Raw genomic sequence first — 22,633 nt, forward strand, 5'->3', positions numbered from 1 at the left:
TAATTACGTTATATTTCATATACTTTCCTTTTGTATCAAAAACAGGAAAATCAAGAATGAAAAGGTTTCACATTCATGGATGATCAAAAATGAGAAATATGGTGAGGGTTTGAAAATCAAAATCCTTACAATTTTACAAGCTACTTTCAAATAAGGTTTCGTATTTTATGAATTGAGAGAGAGGGGGGTTGACACTCTGTGTGTGGGCTTGTAGTAAGGGCTTGGCGGGGCCTTGAACATAAAAAGAAAATCATAACCAAGAAAAAAAAAAAAAGATAAAAAAGGGTTGTACAATGATATTTTCTGAATATTATGTCAAAATCTATAAAAACTAACAAAATTTGAAATTTGTATCAAAGAAGAAAGAGGTCAAGATTTTCTCGCTCGCAGCCTTTAGAAATTTGGCCTAATACGCCATGTCCGCCCTTGGTTTCTCGAAATTCACGCTTATGCTAGTGGTTGGTTAACGTTATGAATCTACCGACTGTTGGTTATAAGATAATTGCAAGTAAACCGAATGAAGAATTGTCTTAACCAACATTCGTAGATTCATAACATGTAAACCAACCCGGTAGGTTGGTTAAAACATTTCTGAGAGTGCACGTACCCCCACGTTTATCACTTCATAAAACATTTGACATGCTTTTAGTGATTATTAATATTTGAGATGCTTCTGTGGTCAACCAGTGATCCCGCATGTACCATGCGTATAATTTAGAGAAATGTTCAAGCAGGGAATATAAACAGTTCCCTACATTGAAATCATATATGTGCTAATAAATAGCAATGGCCAATTGACCTGCTTGATCATTTTGAAGTCAAATCTCGTTATATTTTATATGAATACCCCTTTAATGTTCGGTTGAGCCAGCTCGAGAAAGAGGTTCAGGAGGGCGCTACCAACTCTTTGTCTCCATTATTTTGTTCTCATCTGATGACATTTTGTCCTGAACGAAGATGGAACTTGCTCTTTCAATATTTGCCATACATTGAAGTGTACTGCCCCATTAACCTTAATATTAATGCATTCGCCGCGAGCACGTGCATAAAGATATTTCACAAGGTCCTAGTTTATCAAGAACAGATTATTTTTCAAGAACAAAATTGTGTAAATTAGGTCTTTGACAATAGTTTTTGAATGCCTAAACGTCAAAGGTGCAAACAGTATTTGGTTCGAGATTCATATTCATGTCGTGTTTCAGTGGCAGGTGGTTTTTATTTCTCCGACAAATGTATTCTCTATAAAATCAATTGTCGTGATTGTAAGAGGTCATAACTTATATGCTGCTTTGAAGTAACCATCTTCTTTTTTTATTTGGCAATTATATATATTCTTTCGAAATTGACTATTTTGTGTTTTGTGAAGGAATAAGGGGCGCAGTAGCACGATTATCATGGAAACAAAATAAAGAAAGAAGACGAATATATATGTTTTAATTATTAATACAAATGCCGAAATTTTATGAGGTATCGTCTTTCTCATCGCACTATAAATAATAATTAAAAATGAAATAGAGTACGGGGAAAAAATCATTGCAGTTAAGGAAAATGTATTTTGGTCTTTGTGAGACTGTATACGTATCATTGTCAAAGCATTTCAAATTTCTTTTTAGATAATTATATTCCCAATGTTTCCTTTTTGTTCATCCAAAAATAATTGTCTGTTTCCTCATTTCCCCCTTCCTTCTCTTTCTTTGGGTTTTCAGGAGGAGAGTGAGTGTTCATGGGCGGCGATCCCGGGGACGAGGGCCTCCCCTCCCGCCCCTCAAATTTCGAATTTTGCAAAGCAAGAGAAAGGAGGGGGTCGTTCCCTCCCCCCCCCCCCTATACGGAGCAAAAATCTCAGTCTCTCTCTACATCTCCGTGCAATCCGGGGGATTATATTTTGTGTAGGCCTATTGCAGACAGGGCGTACATGCTCTCCGCCCACAGTGTGCCCCAACCCCTCCCTCGTTGTTAAATACATTACTCATATCCATACTTGTCCAATGGAAAGCCTGCTGTCCAACCTTAAGGTATCCTCGAATCGCCGGTGAACTTCGGACTTGTGGACCTTGCTTCCCATGCGTTATAAGCGTGGCATCTCAGAAAATGCTCGGCCAATGTTATTCTCTCACCGCTATTGGCTCTGAATACCCTCCTAATTTCATCATGGTTTTGTTGATTTAAAAAAATACACTTTGTTATTAAATCAATAACCAAGATAATACTTTGATCTAAACACCCATTAGAAAAGCTGATTTCTTAATTGCCGTGCGAATGGGTTGTGACGGTATTCGGGGTATCATATTTTCCCTCAATCAAAATATATTCGTATGAAACTTAAAAGGGCAAAAACAACAATTATGAAAAATAGACAAGGAAGGGAAGGCCTGAACAAAATTGGCAAGATAAAAAATGGAATGTGTCAGAATACTTGTTTTTATTTTCAATTTGAAATGTTTGAGTCAAGCTGAAATTATTAATAAAAATAAAAGTCGAATATTAGTATTATATTGAATATTATATTAGACGAATATTAGTTTTGCTTACAGTTATACAAATATTTAATTTGGTATACCCATTCGGTCGACAAAACACTTCCTCCATCAAAAATACTGAAATTTCCCTAACGTTTTAATTACATTTTGTATGTCGGTTGCTTCATAGATACGGCATCATTTTTATTTGCAGTGTGCAATCTATCATTCTGGCAATCGAAGAAAAAAGAAAAATTTTCGTGCTTTTCAATTTATCATGTATTATCTTTGTTGCTTGTTACTACTTGTTAAGCCTTAACCAAATACGCTCCCTAGATACTAATGTTTGATGTCATTTTTAATGAAGTTAAAAATTATGGAAACTATGTTAATGATTATTAGAGTTTAATGAAATCATTGATTAGGATCTCAAGACCACACGGCAGCACACGTAGACAGAGAATGACAAGAAGGAATTTTCGCTCAGCAGCATATGGGGAATTCAAGAAAAGAGAAAATATATTGTTGATTGCCCAGCTGTTCTTTGTCATTCGACGGGCATTGTCAATACATTTACTTTGATCTTGATTCCTCTGTATGCCGCTTAGCGAATACTCCCTTGTATTAATGAAAGAGGAACTGAGAAACGTATTATAACATTGTTTACCATTCGTCATTTTAGGCAAAAATTAATTACAATTACGAATGATAAATCAATTCAATGGGTAGGCCCATAGATACCTGTGGACTTCGTACAAGGACTGCCAAATTTTAACAGGCAATAGGTTAATTTGATATTTAGTGTTCAATATGTGGGACAAATATGTAAACTATTAATCACACTTATCTTGTTGTCCTAATGAATCATGTTCAAGTAAATAATTTATCTAAGTAAAGTAAGATAATTTTCTCCCTATTGCATCATTGCTTTATTAGTACTCCCATAATACGAAACATTTTGTTGACATTTATTCTGCTGAATGATATCACATTTTTAAAATTCTATTTTTGTTGTTGTTTTTCGGGGGTGGCAAAACGAACATCGTTTAGTCGATGAAATATACCGACACTTTTTAAAGGATTTCGAGCCAAACTGCTGCAGTCACTTAGAATAATCACAGTCATAAAAATGAATAGTCATAATAAACTACTCGAATATTCCCTGGTCCTATACCTAGAATGTATCACATAATTATATCCTCTAGATTGTTATTCTTTGCAACGTCCATTCCTCAGTGCCTTCTTGCAAAATACAAGAGGAAACTATATGTAATTTATATTTTTAGAATGTATATTTGTTTTGTTGAAACACCAGATAATCATCATTTTCGTTATGCAAAACTTACAAATATATTCGGGGGTTATTTTTTGCAGTGGCGTAATGAGCCAAAAATATTGAGGGGGTGAGATATCGCGTATCAGTAAAAAATAATAAAGTGTTGAAACATTTCGACATTTTTTTCACAACAATCAAATTTTGGGACATATTTTGACATAAAATTCAGAAATTACTACCACATTTTACCCTTCCCTCTTTGCCTTTTCTTCCCTTTTCTCTTTTTTGGGATGATTATTTCTTCTTCTTTGGGGGGGCAAGCGCCCCAAGCCCCCCCCCCCTCCCCATCTGTACGCCACTGTTTTTTTTTGGGGGGGGGGGGTAAAAGGGCATACATATCAAGACTACCTTTGAAGTACATCCATGACATCTGTCTTTGATGTGATACTCAGTGGCATGATTGGATGACATTTGTTAGCTACGCCGAGGACAGTGCACCTTAAATAAAATTGTGCGTTCGACTGCAACTCTTCGCCTTCCTTAATTCCCATTGATTCCCATTATGAATCATATTGCTGTCGGAACTACATTCAAGACGTAAGGAAAACCTTCCGCGTTCATTGTTTGAGTTGGCACGCAATTAGTTGTAATCACTTTGGTGTCTGCCTTCGTATGACCTCAAACCTTTATTCAAGGAATTAACATACTGCATAATAGGCCTATAGGTAAGATTTTATTTACGTGATTGTCTATTTTATAGTTCTTACTTTTATTCTTTATGGTATTGTTTGATTTTATCATTTTTTCCAATTGCTCAGCCCCCAGGAGATTTATGATTCTTTTAAGAAGATAAAATAGTTCTGAAAGAGACTGAACCCATTAATATGTTATGTATTTAATAGGCATAGCTTTATAGGTAATCTATGCTTAGGCCCACACCTGGGTCGAGTGCGGCAGATGTAAATCAAAGCTGTGTAGATCAGTATCTCGCCAAAGGGAAATAGTTCCGCAGAAACGGTCGTACAGTAATAGTTGTAGTGGTAGTAGTAGTAGTAGTATAGTAGTAGTAGTAGTAGTAGTAGTAGTAGTAGTAGTAGTAGTAGTAGTAGTAGTAGTAGTAGTATAGTAGTAGTAGTAGTAGTCGTAGTAGTAGTAGTAGTAGTAGTAGTTGTAGTAGTAGTAGTAGTAGTAGTAGTAGTAGTAGTAGTAGTAGTAGTAGTAGTAGTAATAGTAGTAGTAGTAGTAGTAGTAGTAGTAGTACTAGTAGTACTAGTAGTATATGTTGTTGTTGATGTTGTCTGTGATGTTGTTGTTGTAATAGAAGAACTTTATGAATATTTTTCCACTGTGTCAATGAAAGATTTCCTTTCTTTTTCCAGACACAATGAGTTACAAATGCTCGTTAATTCTACTACTGGTGGTGATATCCACTGTCACAGCTACCAGGAAGGATCCTAATTTTCAGGAGGGTAGAACAGCTATCGTTCACCTCTTCGAGTGGAAATGGACCGACATCGTCAGGGAATGTGAAGAGTAAGCATTATTTTGCCTTTGTAAAGGGTTTGGTGTTTACTCTGTAAAAATAAAGAACGATTATGATGCTACAACACCGGTGTTCAGTCGAAAATACGCCAGACCTTTTTCAATAGAGTTAGATTGTTTGTTTAGGATCAACCATGGTAGCCGTAGTAAAGTGCTTCAGGTGTTTTAACACTTGTTGGTGCAACGTTTAGGACCCTGGTGTAATTTTAATCAAAAATCGTTAAGGGTCTTTTCCTCTCGCAAACAGGACTCATGCCAAGAAAAAAAAAATCCCTTAGCACCATTATAGGCCATGCTTTGCTGGGAGCGCTTTCTACAAGAGCGGCCACAGAGCACTGATATGTATACTAATATCTTCTTTAATGAATGATATACTATCTATTTTTATCTATATACTATCAGAAGAATTGTATTTACTCATGCATTCTCAGAAATAATTCACCGAAATTACTATATTGATCAACATGCCAAACAAGTTTCTTTCAACAGAAAATATGAATATATACTCATTTCCGTCCTTATACAAGTACTGTTTTAAGAATAGGATAGCCAGAAGAATAAGATTATTATGCATTAATGCAACGAATTGATTTATTAAAAAAAGTGAAAAGAGTGCTTATCTCAAAGTGTGTTGTTTCTGTATTCACTCGATCCTCAAAAGAATGTCCCATTTCAATTTCTATATTAATTTGAGCTACGTGTGTTTCATAATGAAAATTTTAAAATTCCTCCCAGTGCTGTCAAATATTGTATAAGTGGGATTTGTATGATTAAAAAAATATTTGTGTCGTCAGCGAATAATACAAAAGATAAAATGGATGATGAATTAATAATGTCATTGACATATAGTAAAAATAATAGTGGGCCTAATATGGAGCCTTGAGGGACACCTCAATGAACTAAAAGTGAGTCAGAGTCATAACCTTAAATGCGACGTATTGTTTTCGATTTCTTAAGTAATCTTTAAACCAAAGGAGGGATTGACCTCGTACGCCATAATAATTTAGTTTTCAAGAGAGTAGAATGTCGTGATTAAGTGTATCAAATGCCTTACTAAGGTCACAAAATGTGCCAATGACATGTTCTTTGTTAACAATGGCGTTTGTAATTTTATCATAGATTTGGATTAAAGCCAAGTCTGTTGAGTAATTTTTCCTAAAGCCATATTGATTAGAATTTAGCAGATTGTGTTTGCTGATGAATTCATAAAGCACCTGTTATATACTATTTTTTCTAAGATTTTTGATATAGTTGGGAGAAGAGAAATGGGGCGATTATTACTTATTTCATGAGGATTGTCTTTTTTGAAAATTGGATCAGTTGACTTTGGCGATTTTGAATAAGTCAGGAAAAACTCCTTGTGATAATGATTTATTACAAATGTTACTTAGAGGATTAGCAAGTGGGTGAATTATTTCTTTTAAATGATACATACTAATTCTATCATGTCCATGCGATTTTGAACTGTTAAGAGACCGTGTAATATTAATCATTTCATTGGGGTCCGTAGGGTTAAAAAATATAGAGTGTGGATTAGGTTCGGGGAGATAGTCGGTAAAACGCGCATTAGGGCTATTAATTTTGCTTGAAAGTTCGGGTCCGATATTTGTGAAAAATGAATTAAATGAATTTGCATGAAGGGAAGAGTCAATTCACTTCAGTGCATCAGTAAAAACATAATAAATCATGTTTAATTCTTGTGAAAGAAAAGACACCGTCTGCCTAATCTTAGGAAAATGCATAGAATTTTGCTGTGCAGCATGAATTAAAAATCTGATCTCATAATAATAATAATAATAATAAGCTTTTATTTACCCAGGGTAGCCATGCACTTCAGTTAGGAAACTGCTCTACCAGTAGGCCCTGCATAACATAGTATGTTATTATTACCCTTCTCCAGTCTGTTGCTGAGCGCCTAGCAGGAAGGCAGAAGGTCCCATTTTAATATGTCTTTGGTATGACTCGGCCAGGCATCAAATTAACTTCTGTTGTTTCATGCATTCATACATTTATTTCATCAGCAAAAAAGTTCCCATCTTAATGAGACAGCAAAGAAAATGGAGATCTATAAACTGAATAATATACTTGCGATATCAGATATATCAGAATTTGTAAAAACAATTGAAACCTCAAAACAACTATAAGTAATCCATTGTCAAAGGTCTTGTTCATATCTTTATTGGTAGATGATAGGTGAACCAGGTCTACAAATAAACATGACGCGCAGATAAGTAATCAACCTACGCTACCTACAGTCACACCGATGAAACCGACCAATATTATGCCATTGGTAATAATGTCATAAGTTTGGTATGTCTGGGAGTCGGTTCCACCAGTGAGTGTGGCATAACCGTATATAAGATATTACCTTGATCGACGTGTTGCATTGCTTTAGAACTAAGATCAAATGGGAATACAATCTACCGTTGCATAATCGTACAAACTCGGGATTCGTGGGTGGGGGTTGACGCGACCACTTTCACCAGCCGCGCGAGAAACGTAAAAAAAATCAAGAAAAGTACGGACCACTCTTACAGGGGCCGCGGAAGCGGGGGGGGTGGGCTAGGAAGGCTGAAGCCCCCCCCCCCTTTTTTTCCCAAAAACCATGTACAAAAACGTAAAAATGACCATATGATTGTGATTTTCTGCATGGTCAGCCCCCCCCCCCCCACTTTGAACACCGTTCCGCGGCCCCTGTCTTAGGCTTGATAAAGTGAAACGGGCAACCCTGAAAACAGTCTTCTATGGGCCTGTCTTGGCTTGTTTCATTATCTCTCTTCCTAGACGTACAAGGCTTGTTTGGGGAGTAAAGCACTCTAACGACTGAAGAAAAACAAGAACAAGGAGTAATAATCAGCAATATGAATTATATAATGATAATGACAATTATTGGATGTGAGGACCCAGAAAAGACAAAATAATATAGGCATATCTAGTCTACATGCCTTGACAAGTAAAAAAAAAATGTATATACATGTATATATATATATATATATATATATATTTATTTATTTATATATACAGATATATATTATACAACAAAAGGCAAATCTACAATCTACGTATCATGGATTGAAAAAAGGTCCATATCGGCTGGCAGAATTTTTAATCTTAAAAAAGATAACTTTAAAATCTCAACAGATTAGAATTTAGATTGTTTAGCTTTAAATTTATATTTAAAAAAAAAAGGTTTAAATCTAGTTTTCGGCTGGTCATTATATTAACAGCCGATCTGGATTTATCGTAAATCCTTGGAATTTAGAGCGTGTGTGTCTTCAAGGAATGCGCGTATGGGTGGGTGAGTGTGTGCATGTATGTGCGTGCTTGTACATCTGAGCGTATGGGATCTTTATATATTGTTATCCTTATTTTTATCATTATTGCTCATGCTTTAATGATTTATTATATATTTCTTCTTTTTTATTATAAATGTGCTATTTATTTCATATTTCATTGTCATTATATAGTATAGGTACCACGGACGTCACCAATTTGCTTTCCAAATTGGTAGAATTCTCTACTCCTATAGAGTATATCGGGAGGAAGGACTGGTGCCCATGGTGGCGTTGGCAGCGGTAGGCTGCCAACTAGACGGCTTTTAACTTGAGCTCTGATCATTATCCATCCATGGCTCATTGATTTATTATATCTCATCTTTTTTTTTAATGAATGTGCTACAGATACCTCGGACCTCATCAGTTTGCTGGGGTGCAGATCTCTCCTCCAATGGAACACAGGGTCTACCCGGAGTTCGGATACCCTTGGTGGCAGCGGTACCAACCGGTCAGCTACAGGATCGATGGCAGGAGTGGTGGTAGAGAAGCCTTCGCTGACATGGTTAGCCGATGTAACGATGTCGGTGTCCGGGTCTATGTCGATGCCATTGTCAACCATATGGCCAGTGGTACGCCTTGAAACAATTTTATGCTATATGAGCGATCTATTCCTACAGACAGCCTTTTTGGTGGACATAAAAGACACATGTGAATATGACAATAACAAATTAAAAAAACAAAATAATAATAAATAGATAAATGATAAATAAATAAATAAATAAATAAATAAATAAATAAATAAATAAATAAATAAATAAATAAATAAATAAATAAATAAATAAATAAATGAATAAATAAAATATCTCGACCAAGAGAAAAAGAAAGGAAACATGATCCACTGAACAGGCTGAACGATTTTTTAAGAGGAGGTGCTTGCTGGTTTGTTCAGCAAAAAAAATGGATTTTCATTTCAAAATGATGGGGACTTAATTGGGTCATAAAAAAACCAGCAAAAAGAGGAGGGTTTCGCCTCTAAATGAAGGCGGTTTTGGTCAAATATCTACATTTTAGCATACCAACCTAATTTCCAGGGGTGTCGCGTATGGTGTTTAACTTGCGCAGCACCCCCACAAAATCATGGAGGGTGCCACCCCTCTTCCAAGGTCCATGATAGTAAGAGGGGATAAATATGCAATATGCTATGTAGTTTGATGCAAATGTATTGTTGTTAGTCATCCAACATGGCTACTTGAGGGAAAGCTCATAAGTTGTACTGTCTGTAAGATCTTTTGTGAAACCATGGACCGACATGGTGAAACATTCGCTCAATTTGCTCGATGATGGACTAGACAATAAGAGAAATGGAATGAACTTCCTTGAGCCCTTGATCGACCATTTACACTATGTCGTACGAACTGATGTAGAAACGACCATCCCTCGATCGACGTATACGAAATTTATCTCTTTTTTCCAGTAATATCGAGTAGTATTCTTTTTGCCAAGACCAAAGCTACACACAAATTAATTCAGTCTTTGTATATGGATTTTGGTCAAATATATTGACTTCTTAATCAGGGGTTGTCCCAAGTCCACCCCGACAAATAGTAGATTTGAATAAAAAGAGATAAATCCAAAAAGCATAACCCTGAAAATTTCATCAAAATCCGATGTAAAATAAGAAAGTCTTGAAATTTTTAAGTTTCACTTAACTTATAAAAATAAAAAGTTATATGCATATCCCGGTCGGTATGCATATGAGGGGACTGATGACATCATATCACTCACTCACTCACTATTTCTTTTGTATTTTATTACATGAAATATTCTAAATTCTCATTGTCATGTGAAACAAAATTAATTTCTCCCTGAACACGTGGAATTACCATTTTTTAACATTTTGTGGTTCAGTCAAGTTGGTTCTTTTTTGTCATATCTGTGAAAATTGAAATATTGTATAATTCAAACAATAAAAAACAAAAGAAATAGTGAGTGAGGAACATCATCGACTCTGTCAATTGCATGTCATGTGACTAAATTGTGCATATAACTATTTTGTGAAAAATAGCGAAACTTTAAAATATCATAACTTTCTTATTTCACATCCAATTTTGATGAAAGTTTCAGCATTATACTTATCTGAATTTTTTCTATTGATTCAAATCAACATTTCCCTGGGGTGGAGCTCGTATCTATGTTGTCTTGTTATCCAATCTTTAATAAACATAATTTTATATCACGACTGTGATTTTCCGTACCAAGAAACCACAATCCCTACAGCTGTAGTCTACTATATACTTATCATCATAAGATACATTTATGTATTTAAGAATGTACCGCATGACTTGTGTTTTTTACTTTATCTAGTTTCCACAACTTAGTAAGTCGTACCTTCAACCCATTAAGTTGATCCCTAGACTTAAGTCGTTCCATCTGCTTTCTTAAGGATACGAGTTAGCTTGTGAATTGAGTAAGTGAGTCAATAAGTCGAGGAACGAGTAATTAGTAAGTCATGGAACGAGTTAGGAAAATGCAACATGTCATGTCGCAAGTTTGCTTTTATTACTTGCATGGAAGAAGCTGCATAATCACATATAATTACCCTTTTGTTTTGAATATACTAGTATGAAAACAGTTCTAACGCATAAAGTGTAATCAATATTACTGGGATTTTTTTCTTCTTTTGGTTACCCCCTCCCCCACGTTTCATATTTTAATTATGCAGTAAATTCAACGGTTCCCACGTTTCATATTTTAATTATGCAGTAAATTCAACGGCTAATGATACGTATAATTTCCCGGACGTGCCATTCACACCACAAGACTTCAATGTGCCCAAAGGACTCTGTAACCTTACATCGGGGGATATAGCTCAAACAAGCTACGTATACAGCTCATATGAAGTCCGCTACTGCAATTTACTATCGCTGGCCGATATTTACTATGGACCGGATAATGATAACTACGGCAAGACCAAGGTTTGTTTAAGATAATATTATAGCCTAAGAATTTGACATTCGTGAGTTTCCAATTCCGCTTTCCTCGGATTTTAAGAAAGACCGCCCAGTAATTGTAGCTCCACCCAAGGGCGGAAATCTCACCCCAAAAGGTACAGGGACCAGGGGCTGGAAAATTTGACCAAAAAAAAAACAAAAACAAAACGAAAAAAAAAAAAAAGGTTATCACCCAAATGTCAGGTCATCTCGTCCAAAATACGTGTTTTATTTCGATTTTGAATGATGTATTTCTTTCCATCGTAAAATACCAAAAAATCGTAGGGGGACATTTGATATTGTATATTGTGTCCCCCTACTTTTTTGGGCAGGGGGACGGCCCCCCTGGGATTTCCGCCCATGGCTCCACCCACACGCACACACACCTTCACTTATGCACATAATCACTATCACGACCACATCAACTCCCCACACAAAAACATAAATCCACCCCCTCCCCTACTCACACACACACACCCTAGAAAAGAAATAATAAGAAATCGTTTAATCTAAAATCAAAAATTGAAAGTGGAGTCCTAAAGAGTTGATGATCATGATGATGTCATCTTGTTTGAAAGAATTATCATATGAATAGTTGTACGCTTGCTGGGACGGGTAGACTTTAATATACATGTACCAGTTTTCATTTTAGGGAGGTTAAAGCATGTTATCAGTCCACGTCTCATTCGCTTCTCACCTGATGTTTGCCTATGCTGTGCATATACCACTGTTTTAATTCAATTTTTGTAAACAAAGGCGTTACTAATATGAATATAGTCACCCTTTGTCTTCCGAGGGAGGACACCCGTTGATCTTTTGAAAATATGTGATCGTACAGTGTCACATGACCATGATGACAAAGTGTCGCATGATAGATAAAATATTTAGGCCTATATGCATATATTACGTCATAGGCGTGTCTACTTGACCCTGTCCTTGTCTTAAGTATGTCACTTGACTAACATATACATGTAATGAATAGGCCTATATACCTGGATGGGAATTTGACCTAGAATAGCTTAATTCCTGTCATGTTCATATTTACAGTATTGCTGTAATGACGTAATAAGTAAAAAAAAACCTCACAACAAAAAAATCTCGTAAGCCTATATTTCTGAATATGAGCCTTAACATGTGTCATTTTATTAACATAGATACGATAATGATTTTTTTCTCTCTTTTGCTCTCACAATTTTTTTTCCCATTTAATTCATGTTTTTAATATAAATCATCTAGAATCACAGTATATACAATAGATTGGCATGACAGCAATGTAAAATATAAAAAAAACATAAAAAGAACATATATTAAGAATAAGGTGAAAAAAACGTCTGACATTTTCGGATGGAAATGACTTTACAATTGAAGCCATTTTACTTTGGTTGCTATTTATCTATTATTAATGATAAGGTGTTGGAGTATCTCAACGACCTCATATCGATGGGTGTGGCCGGATTCCGGATTGATGCTGCAAAACACATGCCTCCCGAGATACTTTCTGATATTTTAGACGGGTAAGTGAAATTAGTATAATGTTGGTAATTGTGATTTCCACTTTGTGCGTGAAAATGTGTATCATGTTCATAGCATACAGTCCTAACATTTCACTTTTCTATGACTTGGTGACTTTATAATAGCAATAATGATCAGAAGATTTTATTAATCCAGCTAGGATAGCCTATTCTGTATAGATGAAACTGCTCTGCAAGCGGGCCCTGCTGAACTGGACGTTGTGATGTGCGCCTGTAACCCAAGATACATTGGGATAGTTACATATCGATAAAAAGGTTGGAGCCCAGGGGTCGTTTAATAAAGCTGTTCGCGACTTTAAGAACGACTGGTAAACCTTTCTTACGCGCTAAATCATAGCCAATGAACATTTTGGTGTATACCTTTTACTACAAGAAAGGATCACCAGTCGTTTACGAACTGCTTTTAATATGAAACACCCACTTGAGGAGTGTTTCGTGAAAGGAATGTCGGATGTTTTGTCCGACAATTCCCTTTTCATCCGACAGTAACCATGGTAACAGCACTTCTCAGCCAATCAGAATCAAGGAGAGATGTCAGATCTGACTTGTCAGACAAAAATGTTGATGAAACGCTCCCCTGGTTACGTTTATCGGATGGTGACTTTAGAGGTCAGTTCCAGACATAGGCGGATCCAGGGGGGGGCGGGCCCCCCTATTGGCGGAGCAAAAAAAGAAAAAAAGGAAAGAAAGAAAAAAAGGGAAGAGAGGAGGAGAAAAAGAAGAGGAAGAAGACAAATAAATAAAAGAGATTAAGATTCAAATTCAAATTCAATTCAAATTTATTTATTTCACTTCCATCAATTGTACATACATGAATTGTATACCATATATAAACATAAATATTTGTATACGTTGCAAAAAAGAAAATAATGATACATATGTTGTGAAAAAAAAAAAAAAAAAAAAAACACTTAGACAATTTGGGCAACACATTGTAGGTTTTAAATAAGTATACTATTTTTCAATAGAAATTAAATTAAGATGGAAATGGAGGGACCCACTAAAAAGCAATGCTTGTACAATGTGGGCCCCTCAAAAAATAGATAACACAACAAATAACAAAATAGCAAAGTATAAATACAGATAATCAAATGAGAAAAAAATCAATAACTGAGAGGGAAATACTCACAAAATAAATACAAAGTTATCAAAAATATACAGTTAGATAAAGGACAAAACAACCCGTCCTAAAAATATCCACCCTTCCCCACCCCACCCCCCCCCCCCAGAAAAAGAGAAGGGAAAAAAAAAAGAAAAAAAAAAAGGGGAGAATGCCCTGAGAAGATGGATGGGTGTTGTTGTATGTAGATAGAACACATGCCGTCGTGGACTCAAGCAAACTGGATTCAATGATGTGTATAAAAGGAGAGAAAGTATATAAAATAACCTGGAAAGAATGCACGAAAAATGTGATTGATGCCGTAAACAAATAACCGGTAGGAAGGCGGATAAGCGGACAGGAGAGGATAGACACAATAATGTATGAGGTTCAATAATGAGCACATCGGAGAAGGACTTGTGTCAGATTTTTTTTTTATAAAAAAAAGGATAATAATTATTTTATGTTTTAATTGTAGTCTTTAAAGTAATAATGATGACTTGACAGAGATGATGAATTAAACTTAATTTGGGAGTATATTATAAGGTTTTAATAGAGATAATTTGAATTTGGTCTTAAAAGAGTTCAAAGATGTTGCATTTGTTATATCATTATGAGGTGAGTTCCATAACTTCGGTCCATCATATATAAATGTGTTCTGAGCCCGCAAAGTTCTTAAAAGTGGTAAATGAAAGTCACCCAATCGCCTTGTTGGATAGTTGTGAATGGATTGATTTTTTTGAAAAATTGAATTAAATACATTTGGGAGGTTGTTGTTGTTATAGTTATACATAAACTGACCGAGATTAAACAAATATAAGTCTTTAATTTTCAATATTTTATTTTCAAAAAATAATGGGTCAGTATGAGACAAATATGCCGTGTGACATATAATACGTAGAGATTTATTTTGTAATAGGAGTAATTTGTCTAAGAGTGTTTGTTGTGTATTACCCCACGCTAAAATTCCATAATTTAAATAAGGCAATATAAGGGATGAATATAATGTCAGCAGAGACGATAATGGTAAACAAAATTTAAGCTTGTTAATTATACCAATGTTGCGTGAAATAGTTTTACATATGTTATCTATGTGAAATTTCCATGAGAGCTTATTATCGACTATTATTCCAAGAAACTTAATATGGGATACATTTTCCAAGGGAGTTCCATCAAAAATAATATCAACAGGAAGTGTATGTATAGAGTTGCTAAACAACATATATTTTGTTTTTTGAAGATTTAGTGACAATTTATTTGCTCTTATCCATTCGGTGACATTATCTAGTTCAGAGTTGATTATATTAGCAAGGTGAAGAGGATTTTTATGTGAAAAAAATAAGTTGGAGTCGTCCGCAAAGAGAATGAAAGAAAGAACATCTGATGATCTACAAAAATCATTAATATAAACTATAAACAAAATCGGGCCTAAAATACTACCCTGGGGAACTCCACAATTAATTTTTTTCATTTGAGAATTGCAACCGTTTAAAAAGACATATTGCTTCCTATTCATGAGGTAGCTCCTGAACCACTCCAAGGCCTTCCCACGCACTCCATAATGATGTAATTTGTTAAGTAAAATATCATGATCAATGGTGTCGAAGGCCTTGGAGAAGTCCAGGAACAAACCAATTAAATGAGAAGATTTATCGATTGAATGTGCCGCTTTTTCAATGAAACTCAATAATGCATGTGTGGTGCTATGCTTTTCCCTAAATCCAAATTGCGAATTTGAAAAAAATATTATTTGATTTGAAAAAATTTACAGTTCTTTTATAAATAATCTTTTCAAGTATTTTCGACAAAGTAGATAACAAAGAAATTGGGCGGTAATTATTAACATCTAATTTATCACCCTTTTTAAACAAAGGAATGACTTTTGCAATTTTCATGTTAAGAAGTGACAGATTGAATATATGAGTTAGGGGATCCGCAATGGATGATATTACCCCCTTAAGAAGAAAATTATTGATGTCATCATGTCCTGTACTTTTTTTAGAACTAAAATCAGAAACAATATTAATTATCTCCTGATTATAAGTTGGAGCGAGAAACATTGAACTAGAATTTGGTGGGCCTAAAAATTCAGAAAAGTGTTTTGTTGCGGGAGGAATATTACTTGCAAGATTTTCCCCAATTGAAGAAAAGTGATTATTCAGGATACTACAAATTTGGTGAGAATCTTCAAAAATAACATCGCCAGATCTAATTTTTGTAATATTAGATTTGTTATTTGTTATATTCATTGCTTGTTTTAAAAAGATGAGGGGAAGACTTGGAAAATAAAAAAGAATCTTTCATGTCACTATATAAAATTTTCGCTCGCGCTTTGCGCTCGCATTGCCTGTTAGGTGATTTACAATATGGAACTTAAATATCAAGTTTGGAAGTCAATATGCAAAACATATTTCACCTCGGAAATCGAACTGTCATTATTTTGTGTGATTTACATATTGATTTTTATAAAGTTTTATGTTAAAATGTCAGTTTTATGGTCCTGAATATTAACATTTTCTGCTCGCGCTGCGCGCTCGCAAATTTTGATTTATCAAGTACTTATTATTTTCGTGTATTTCATAAAGTTTTCAAAATATCATTTTTTAGGTCTGATTGTCAAAGCGTACCAGGATGTCCCGGTCTATGTCAAAATTCAAAGTAAAAATGATAAATATCAGCTCTTTAAGTGCGATCCATATCCACCTCAAAATTTTCCTACAAAGTGCTTAAAATATAGAGCTAAAATTGATCCTTTTTTAGATCGAAATATCAAATATTTTAAGCTCGAGCTTCGCGCTCGCATTATTGATGTTGGAAGATCCCCTTTTACTCAGGCTTTTCATGATTTACAAAACATGAATAGAGTGTCCCGTTCTTAGGTCTAAATCTCAAATTTTTCCGCTCGCATCAATTGTTTAGTTATATATATATAGCTATCCTGTTTATGATTACAAATATTGATTACAAATTTCCATTCTTTATGTAGAAATGTCAAAAATTTTCAACTCGCGCTTCGCGTTCGCATTATTTGATTTTTTGAAATATTTACGTCTTCATGGCTAAGTGCAAGCAGTCCTTAACATGTAGGGCCTACCTTTTCGATCAGTTCAAAACGTATATAAAAATTTTCTACTCGCGCTTTGCGCTCGCATTATTAATGTAAGAGATCCCCAAATTACAAAACATGAATAGAGTGTTTCGTTTCTAGGTCTAAATCTTGAAATTTTCTGCTCGCGCTTCGCGCTCGCATCAATTGTTAAGTTATATACCTATAGTTACAAAAAATTGCTTAGAATTTCCATTCTTTTGCATTTAGGTTAAAATGTCAAAAAATTTCAGCTCGCGCCTGTCGCTCGCATTATTTGGTTGTTGAAATATGTAACGTCTTCATGGCCGGCTAACGGCAAGCAGTAGGTAGGCCTACTTTTTCGATCAGTTCGAAACGTGTATTAAAAGTTTCTGCTCGCGCTTCGCGTTCGTAGTAATTATTTAGTTGCATACACAGCTCTTTCAGGATATCAAAAATTGCCTAGAATTTTCAATTTTTTTGAAAAAAATACATGTAATTTCAACAACAAAAAATTGCTCGCGCTTCGCGCTCGCATTATATAAATAAGGATAATGATATTATATATTTATGTTGATTTATAAGAATAAAGCTAAAAAGTAACTATTCGGACTACCCCTTCTAAGAAACAAACCAAAATCATGTTCGAGCGGCCGATCGGGGAAAAATATGGCTGAAAAAAATTCAGCCCCCCCCCTATTGGCGAAGGCTGGATCCGCCCCTGCCAGACGTAGATAAATTATGTTTGATTGATACACATCTGATAAAACTCAATCATACACACACACACCTGCATAACATGTTATTATTACTCCGTTCGAACCTAAATATATAGTAAGCGTCTAAAAGGAAAGAGGTGCATGCGCTATTTCTGTAAGTGCCCAACGTTATATCTTTGCAATTTCCCCTATATAGCCACTCCCTCTCACTTATACCATGTATACAATCTACGGTGAGGATTTTTTTTTTGGGGGGTGGAAACAATCTCTTTAATTCCAGCAATGTGATGACGATTGTCAAAATCAGTGATATGTCTGGCTTGGTCTGGCCATCCCCAGATATCAATATTTATTCTTTATTTCAGTGATATTTTATGCTTATTACACTGGTGGTGTATTTTGATAAGCAAAACAAAAAGAATCGATAAAAAAGGCTTAATACGGGGCCTTTGCGCCAAGTCACTTAATTCCATAACGATGTCATATAGACACGAGATGACTTCGGTAGTTTAGATTAAACGATTGTATGCCTGTAATTTGAATTTGTTTACAGTTTGTACCAAAAAGTAGCATCATGATTAATTTTTTTCAACCTCAAGTTAATCCCTTTCCTCTCTTTTTCATCCATTATACAGTCTCGATGATTGCACATTTGGCGGGAGCCCTTGGGTCTACAATGAGGTCATCGATGTTAATGAAGCTGAGGCCATTCGTTCTTCTGAGTACTTCGAGTGTGGTGATGTAACTGAATTCCGGTACTGCGATGCGATAACACTTCTTGGTCGAGGGATAAAGAATGCAAACGAATACGAGGACTTTGGATTTGATGACAAATGGGGATTGATGCCTGATGAGAATGCTGTTGTCTTTGTGGAGAATCATGATAACCAGCGGAATCATGGAGCAGGTGGGGATATACTGGCCTTCAAAGAGCCTCTCCCTTACAAGAAAGCCGTCGCCTTCACCCTTGCCTGGCCTTATGGAACCAAACGACTCATGAGCAGCTACGAATTCGAAAATTCTGACCAGGGACCTCCTTCCAACGAGAACGGCGAAATCGACGACGTTGTCATCAACAGCCGTGGCCTGTGCGACGGCGGGTGGGTGTGTGAACATCGCTGGCATGAGGTTCGTAACATGGTCTGTTTCCAGAACATCGTGGAAGATGAGCAAGTGGAAAACTGGTGGGACAACGGTAACAATGCCATCGCTTTCTCTCGAGGGGACAAGGGGTTCTTTGCCTTGAACAACGAAGAGATTACCGTTACCGAGGTCCTCCAGACTGGACTTCCAGAAGGCCAATATTGCGATCTCATCAGCGGGGATCCTACCACAGACGGATGCTCTGGAAGGATCGTAGAAGTCAGTGCCGACGGAACGGCCGAGATTACGCTTATACCAAGCGGACGCCACGGTGATGATGCCATTCTTGCTTTGACCAAAGAGGCAACGTTTGGTCGAGGCAACTATGAGGGTTGTCTTTTCGTCGGAGCTGGAACACGACTTGTCCCAAGTTTGACCTGGATCTCAATACTCCTCGCTTTTCTGTTTCTGAAGTGGGCATAAAAATGAATAGGACCTATTTCCCAATTAGGCCTACTTTAAAGCATAGTAAATAATCCTTTCTATAAATCACCGACGATCTAGCTTGTCAAATAAGGTTCTATCGTGGTTTTAATCGAAATTCCATTCACTTACTTTTACCATGGACCTACTTAGTAGGTCCATGCTTTTACTAACAATCTACCACTGCAAGAATTCTTTGGTTGGATATACGTTTCCGAAATACAATATGGATAAGGCCTATCTAAAGGATAGCAATGCTTCTTTGATTCTTGTCAACACTTCGCTTGGATATGGCTTACGTCACTACTGACATACCTTTGACATTTAATGATCTAATTATGAATAAAATACATAATTATGTTTACTTGAAGATAAATTTGACGAGATCCGTAGAAAGAAATACAAAAGAATTAGTCTTCTAGCCCTAATCATGACGAGAGCAATCTGGTAGCCCGACTCCAGTCTGTATATATATCAGGCATGCACTCCGATGAGTTGAGACTTTTCCAGCGTATAAGTAAACAAAACATATAAAGCAGGGGGGCCGCGGAACAGTTTTTCATAATTGGGGCGCTGAGCAAAAAGTGTGTGGGGGTGCTGACCAGTCAAAAATCAAATGTTAATTTTTTACGTTTTGTTTTACGTTTATTTAAGGAGTGTGGGTTGTAGTCACCCCCCCCCCCCCCGGCCTCCCCCCGCTCTGTATCCTGCCCCCTCCGGTTCCGCGGCCTCCGTGAAGTGTCATTAGAATAGAGGCAACTGATTGACCAATATCACTTATCATGGTATAGTAGTTCTAAAGTTACACACGAAACAAAATTATATCATCATTATTTTCCTTCGGAGATAAAGAAATCATCTGAAAGTATATGTCCGTCGTTTTGCCATGTTTGCTATCATGATGGTATACATTACCGACATTCGAATCACCCTTAGACAAAACTAATCGTATTTCTAAAACTATTTATTTTGTTCGATCCGCTCGCTTACAATAAACATGTACTTAAATTTCGAAACCTATACCGTTTGATGAAAACACAAATGGGAGATGAAAAAATCGAGGTCGCTTTCAACTTTATTGAAAGCAATCATACTCTGATGCCGTATAAGATTCGAAGTTCTGAAACGAATGTGATCATGATCTAAATGATTTGATGGAAGTTTGAAAATGGCTCTGAAGCACTAACTTGTGCTAGAATGAATCTCCTAAGTAATATCACCAACTCTTTGCGTGTTAGGTTTCATTTTGTTTATCTATAATGATACAAAAATAATTTTGTGTGCAGAAATTATGTTTGTTCGTGTTGTATACACTAGCAATCGGTTTCATGAGTATCGATAACATGCGTCATTAACTAATTCATATTTGATATATGATCTCTACCCCCCCCCCTCTCTCTCTCTCATGCTCGATCTGTCTCCCAAAATCTATTATTTACTTTCCTTCCATTTTAATTTCTTTCTTATTTATTTTCTTACTTCGCTTTTATCATTTTCTTTCACCTTTAATCGCTTTCTTTCTTTACTCTTTAATTCCCCTCTCCTTTTTTTTTATACAATTCTCACGCTCTCTTTTTTTTCTTTCCTTACCGTATATTTCATTCATCGAATTTCCATTAAATACGCATTATTAGAGTACTTTTCACTTTGTTCATCGAATTCATCGATTTCTGATGATAATCTGAAATAAAAGTTTCATAATTAAATTGGCGTCATGGTTCTATAATCGGATTTCATTTGTTCCCTTGTATATTCGTGTTAAATGTGGTGTTAATTTATTATTTTATTTTATTTCTTCACTTATTCATTTTTAGAATATTGTATACATGTAGATGTATTTGCAAATAATGCATCTATAGCAGTGACCATGTACATTGTGTGATGCGCATTGACGCATATTTTTCAATCCATTGCCATGAAGAGCACAATACTAATAATTGGTTTACAATAAAAAGAGTATTGGTGAAGATGTTTCTATGATGATTTTCATTGAGGCATTATGATTAAGATTGTAATTTTGACTTAATTACAATCTTAATCATAATTTGTGTTATTTCCTTGGCTATCTGACTTTTAGTCATTCACAAATTTTCAATAACATTGCATCTTTATCATAAACCTTTTCCCTCTTTTTTTCTTTAATCTGATTTGGTTATATCGTGTTTTTCGACACAATTTCATTTAATTTACTTTACAACACAAACAACATGATCAATTGATCATTCAACCAGGTAAATTTAATTTATATATATATATATATATATATATATATATATGTGTGTGTGTGTGTGTGTGTGTGTGTGTGTGAGAGGGAGGGTGTGTGTGTGAGAGGGAGGGTGTGTATGTGTGTGTGTATGATATGCTATTGTTAAGACCAAAATTTGAGAAGATTTTTAAGTCAGTATCGTGATCAAAATCAAGAGGTCATAAAGTTCATTACATGCATAAAAATATCTCACATTCACAACAATTACAGAACAATAATATTTAATGGACAACTTTAACTTCAGTTGGTTCGTGTGTGCAATGAAAGGACAAGCACATCTCAACAAAAAGTTAATTTGAATAAAAAGAGAAAAATCCAACAAGCATAATACGAAAAATCTTATCACAATCCAGGCCTGTCATAATCGGTTGAAAATAAGAAAGCTATATGACATTTTTTTAAGTGTCGCTTAATTTGACAAAATAGTTATGTACAATACATCCTTGTCAGTATGTAAATGAGGGAACTGATGACATCACTCATTAACTATTTCCTTTTATTATATGAAATATAGAATAGTCCCATTTTCTCCTCATTGTCTAACTTGTAGAAATGCCATTGTTTTAACACTTTTTTGGTCACGGCGGTCGAGCTGGTCCTTATTATCAAATCCGTGTGAAAATCGAGATACTGTACAATTGAAACAACGAAGGAAATATTGAGTGATGGACATCATCGACTTTCTCATTTGCATGTTAATGAGTTGTGCATACATCTGTTTTGTGAAAAATAAGCGAAACGTTGAAATTGTTCTTCTTTTACATCCCATTTAGATGAAATTTTCTGCGTTATGTGTGCCTGATATATTGATTCAAATCGACATTCTTATGGGGTCGACTTCA

At 35.5% G+C, this 22,633-nt stretch overlaps 1 protein-coding gene across 1 annotated transcript; it reads left to right on the plus strand.

Annotated features, from left to right (window-relative positions):
* The first annotated feature begins 3,920 nt into the window (after positions 1–3,920).
* On the plus strand, positions 3,921–21,492 carry LOC129274672 (alpha-amylase-like). The gene is made up of 6 exons (XM_064108159.1): positions 3,921–4,460; positions 5,115–5,268; positions 8,958–9,181; positions 11,316–11,527; positions 12,953–13,056; positions 18,595–21,492. The coding sequence occupies exons 2-6, from the start codon at positions 5,120–5,122 to the stop codon at positions 19,523–19,525; spliced, it is 1,620 nt and encodes a 539-aa protein (XP_063964229.1). The 5' UTR covers positions 3,921–4,460; positions 5,115–5,119; the 3' UTR covers positions 19,526–21,492.
* The last annotated feature ends 1,141 nt before the right edge of the window (positions 21,493–22,633 follow it).

Source organism: Lytechinus pictus, chromosome 13 (genome assembly GCF_037042905.1).
Source record: "Lytechinus pictus isolate F3 Inbred chromosome 13, Lp3.0, whole genome shotgun sequence".
Lineage (NCBI taxonomy): Eukaryota > Metazoa > Echinodermata > Echinoidea > Temnopleuroida > Toxopneustidae > Lytechinus > Lytechinus pictus.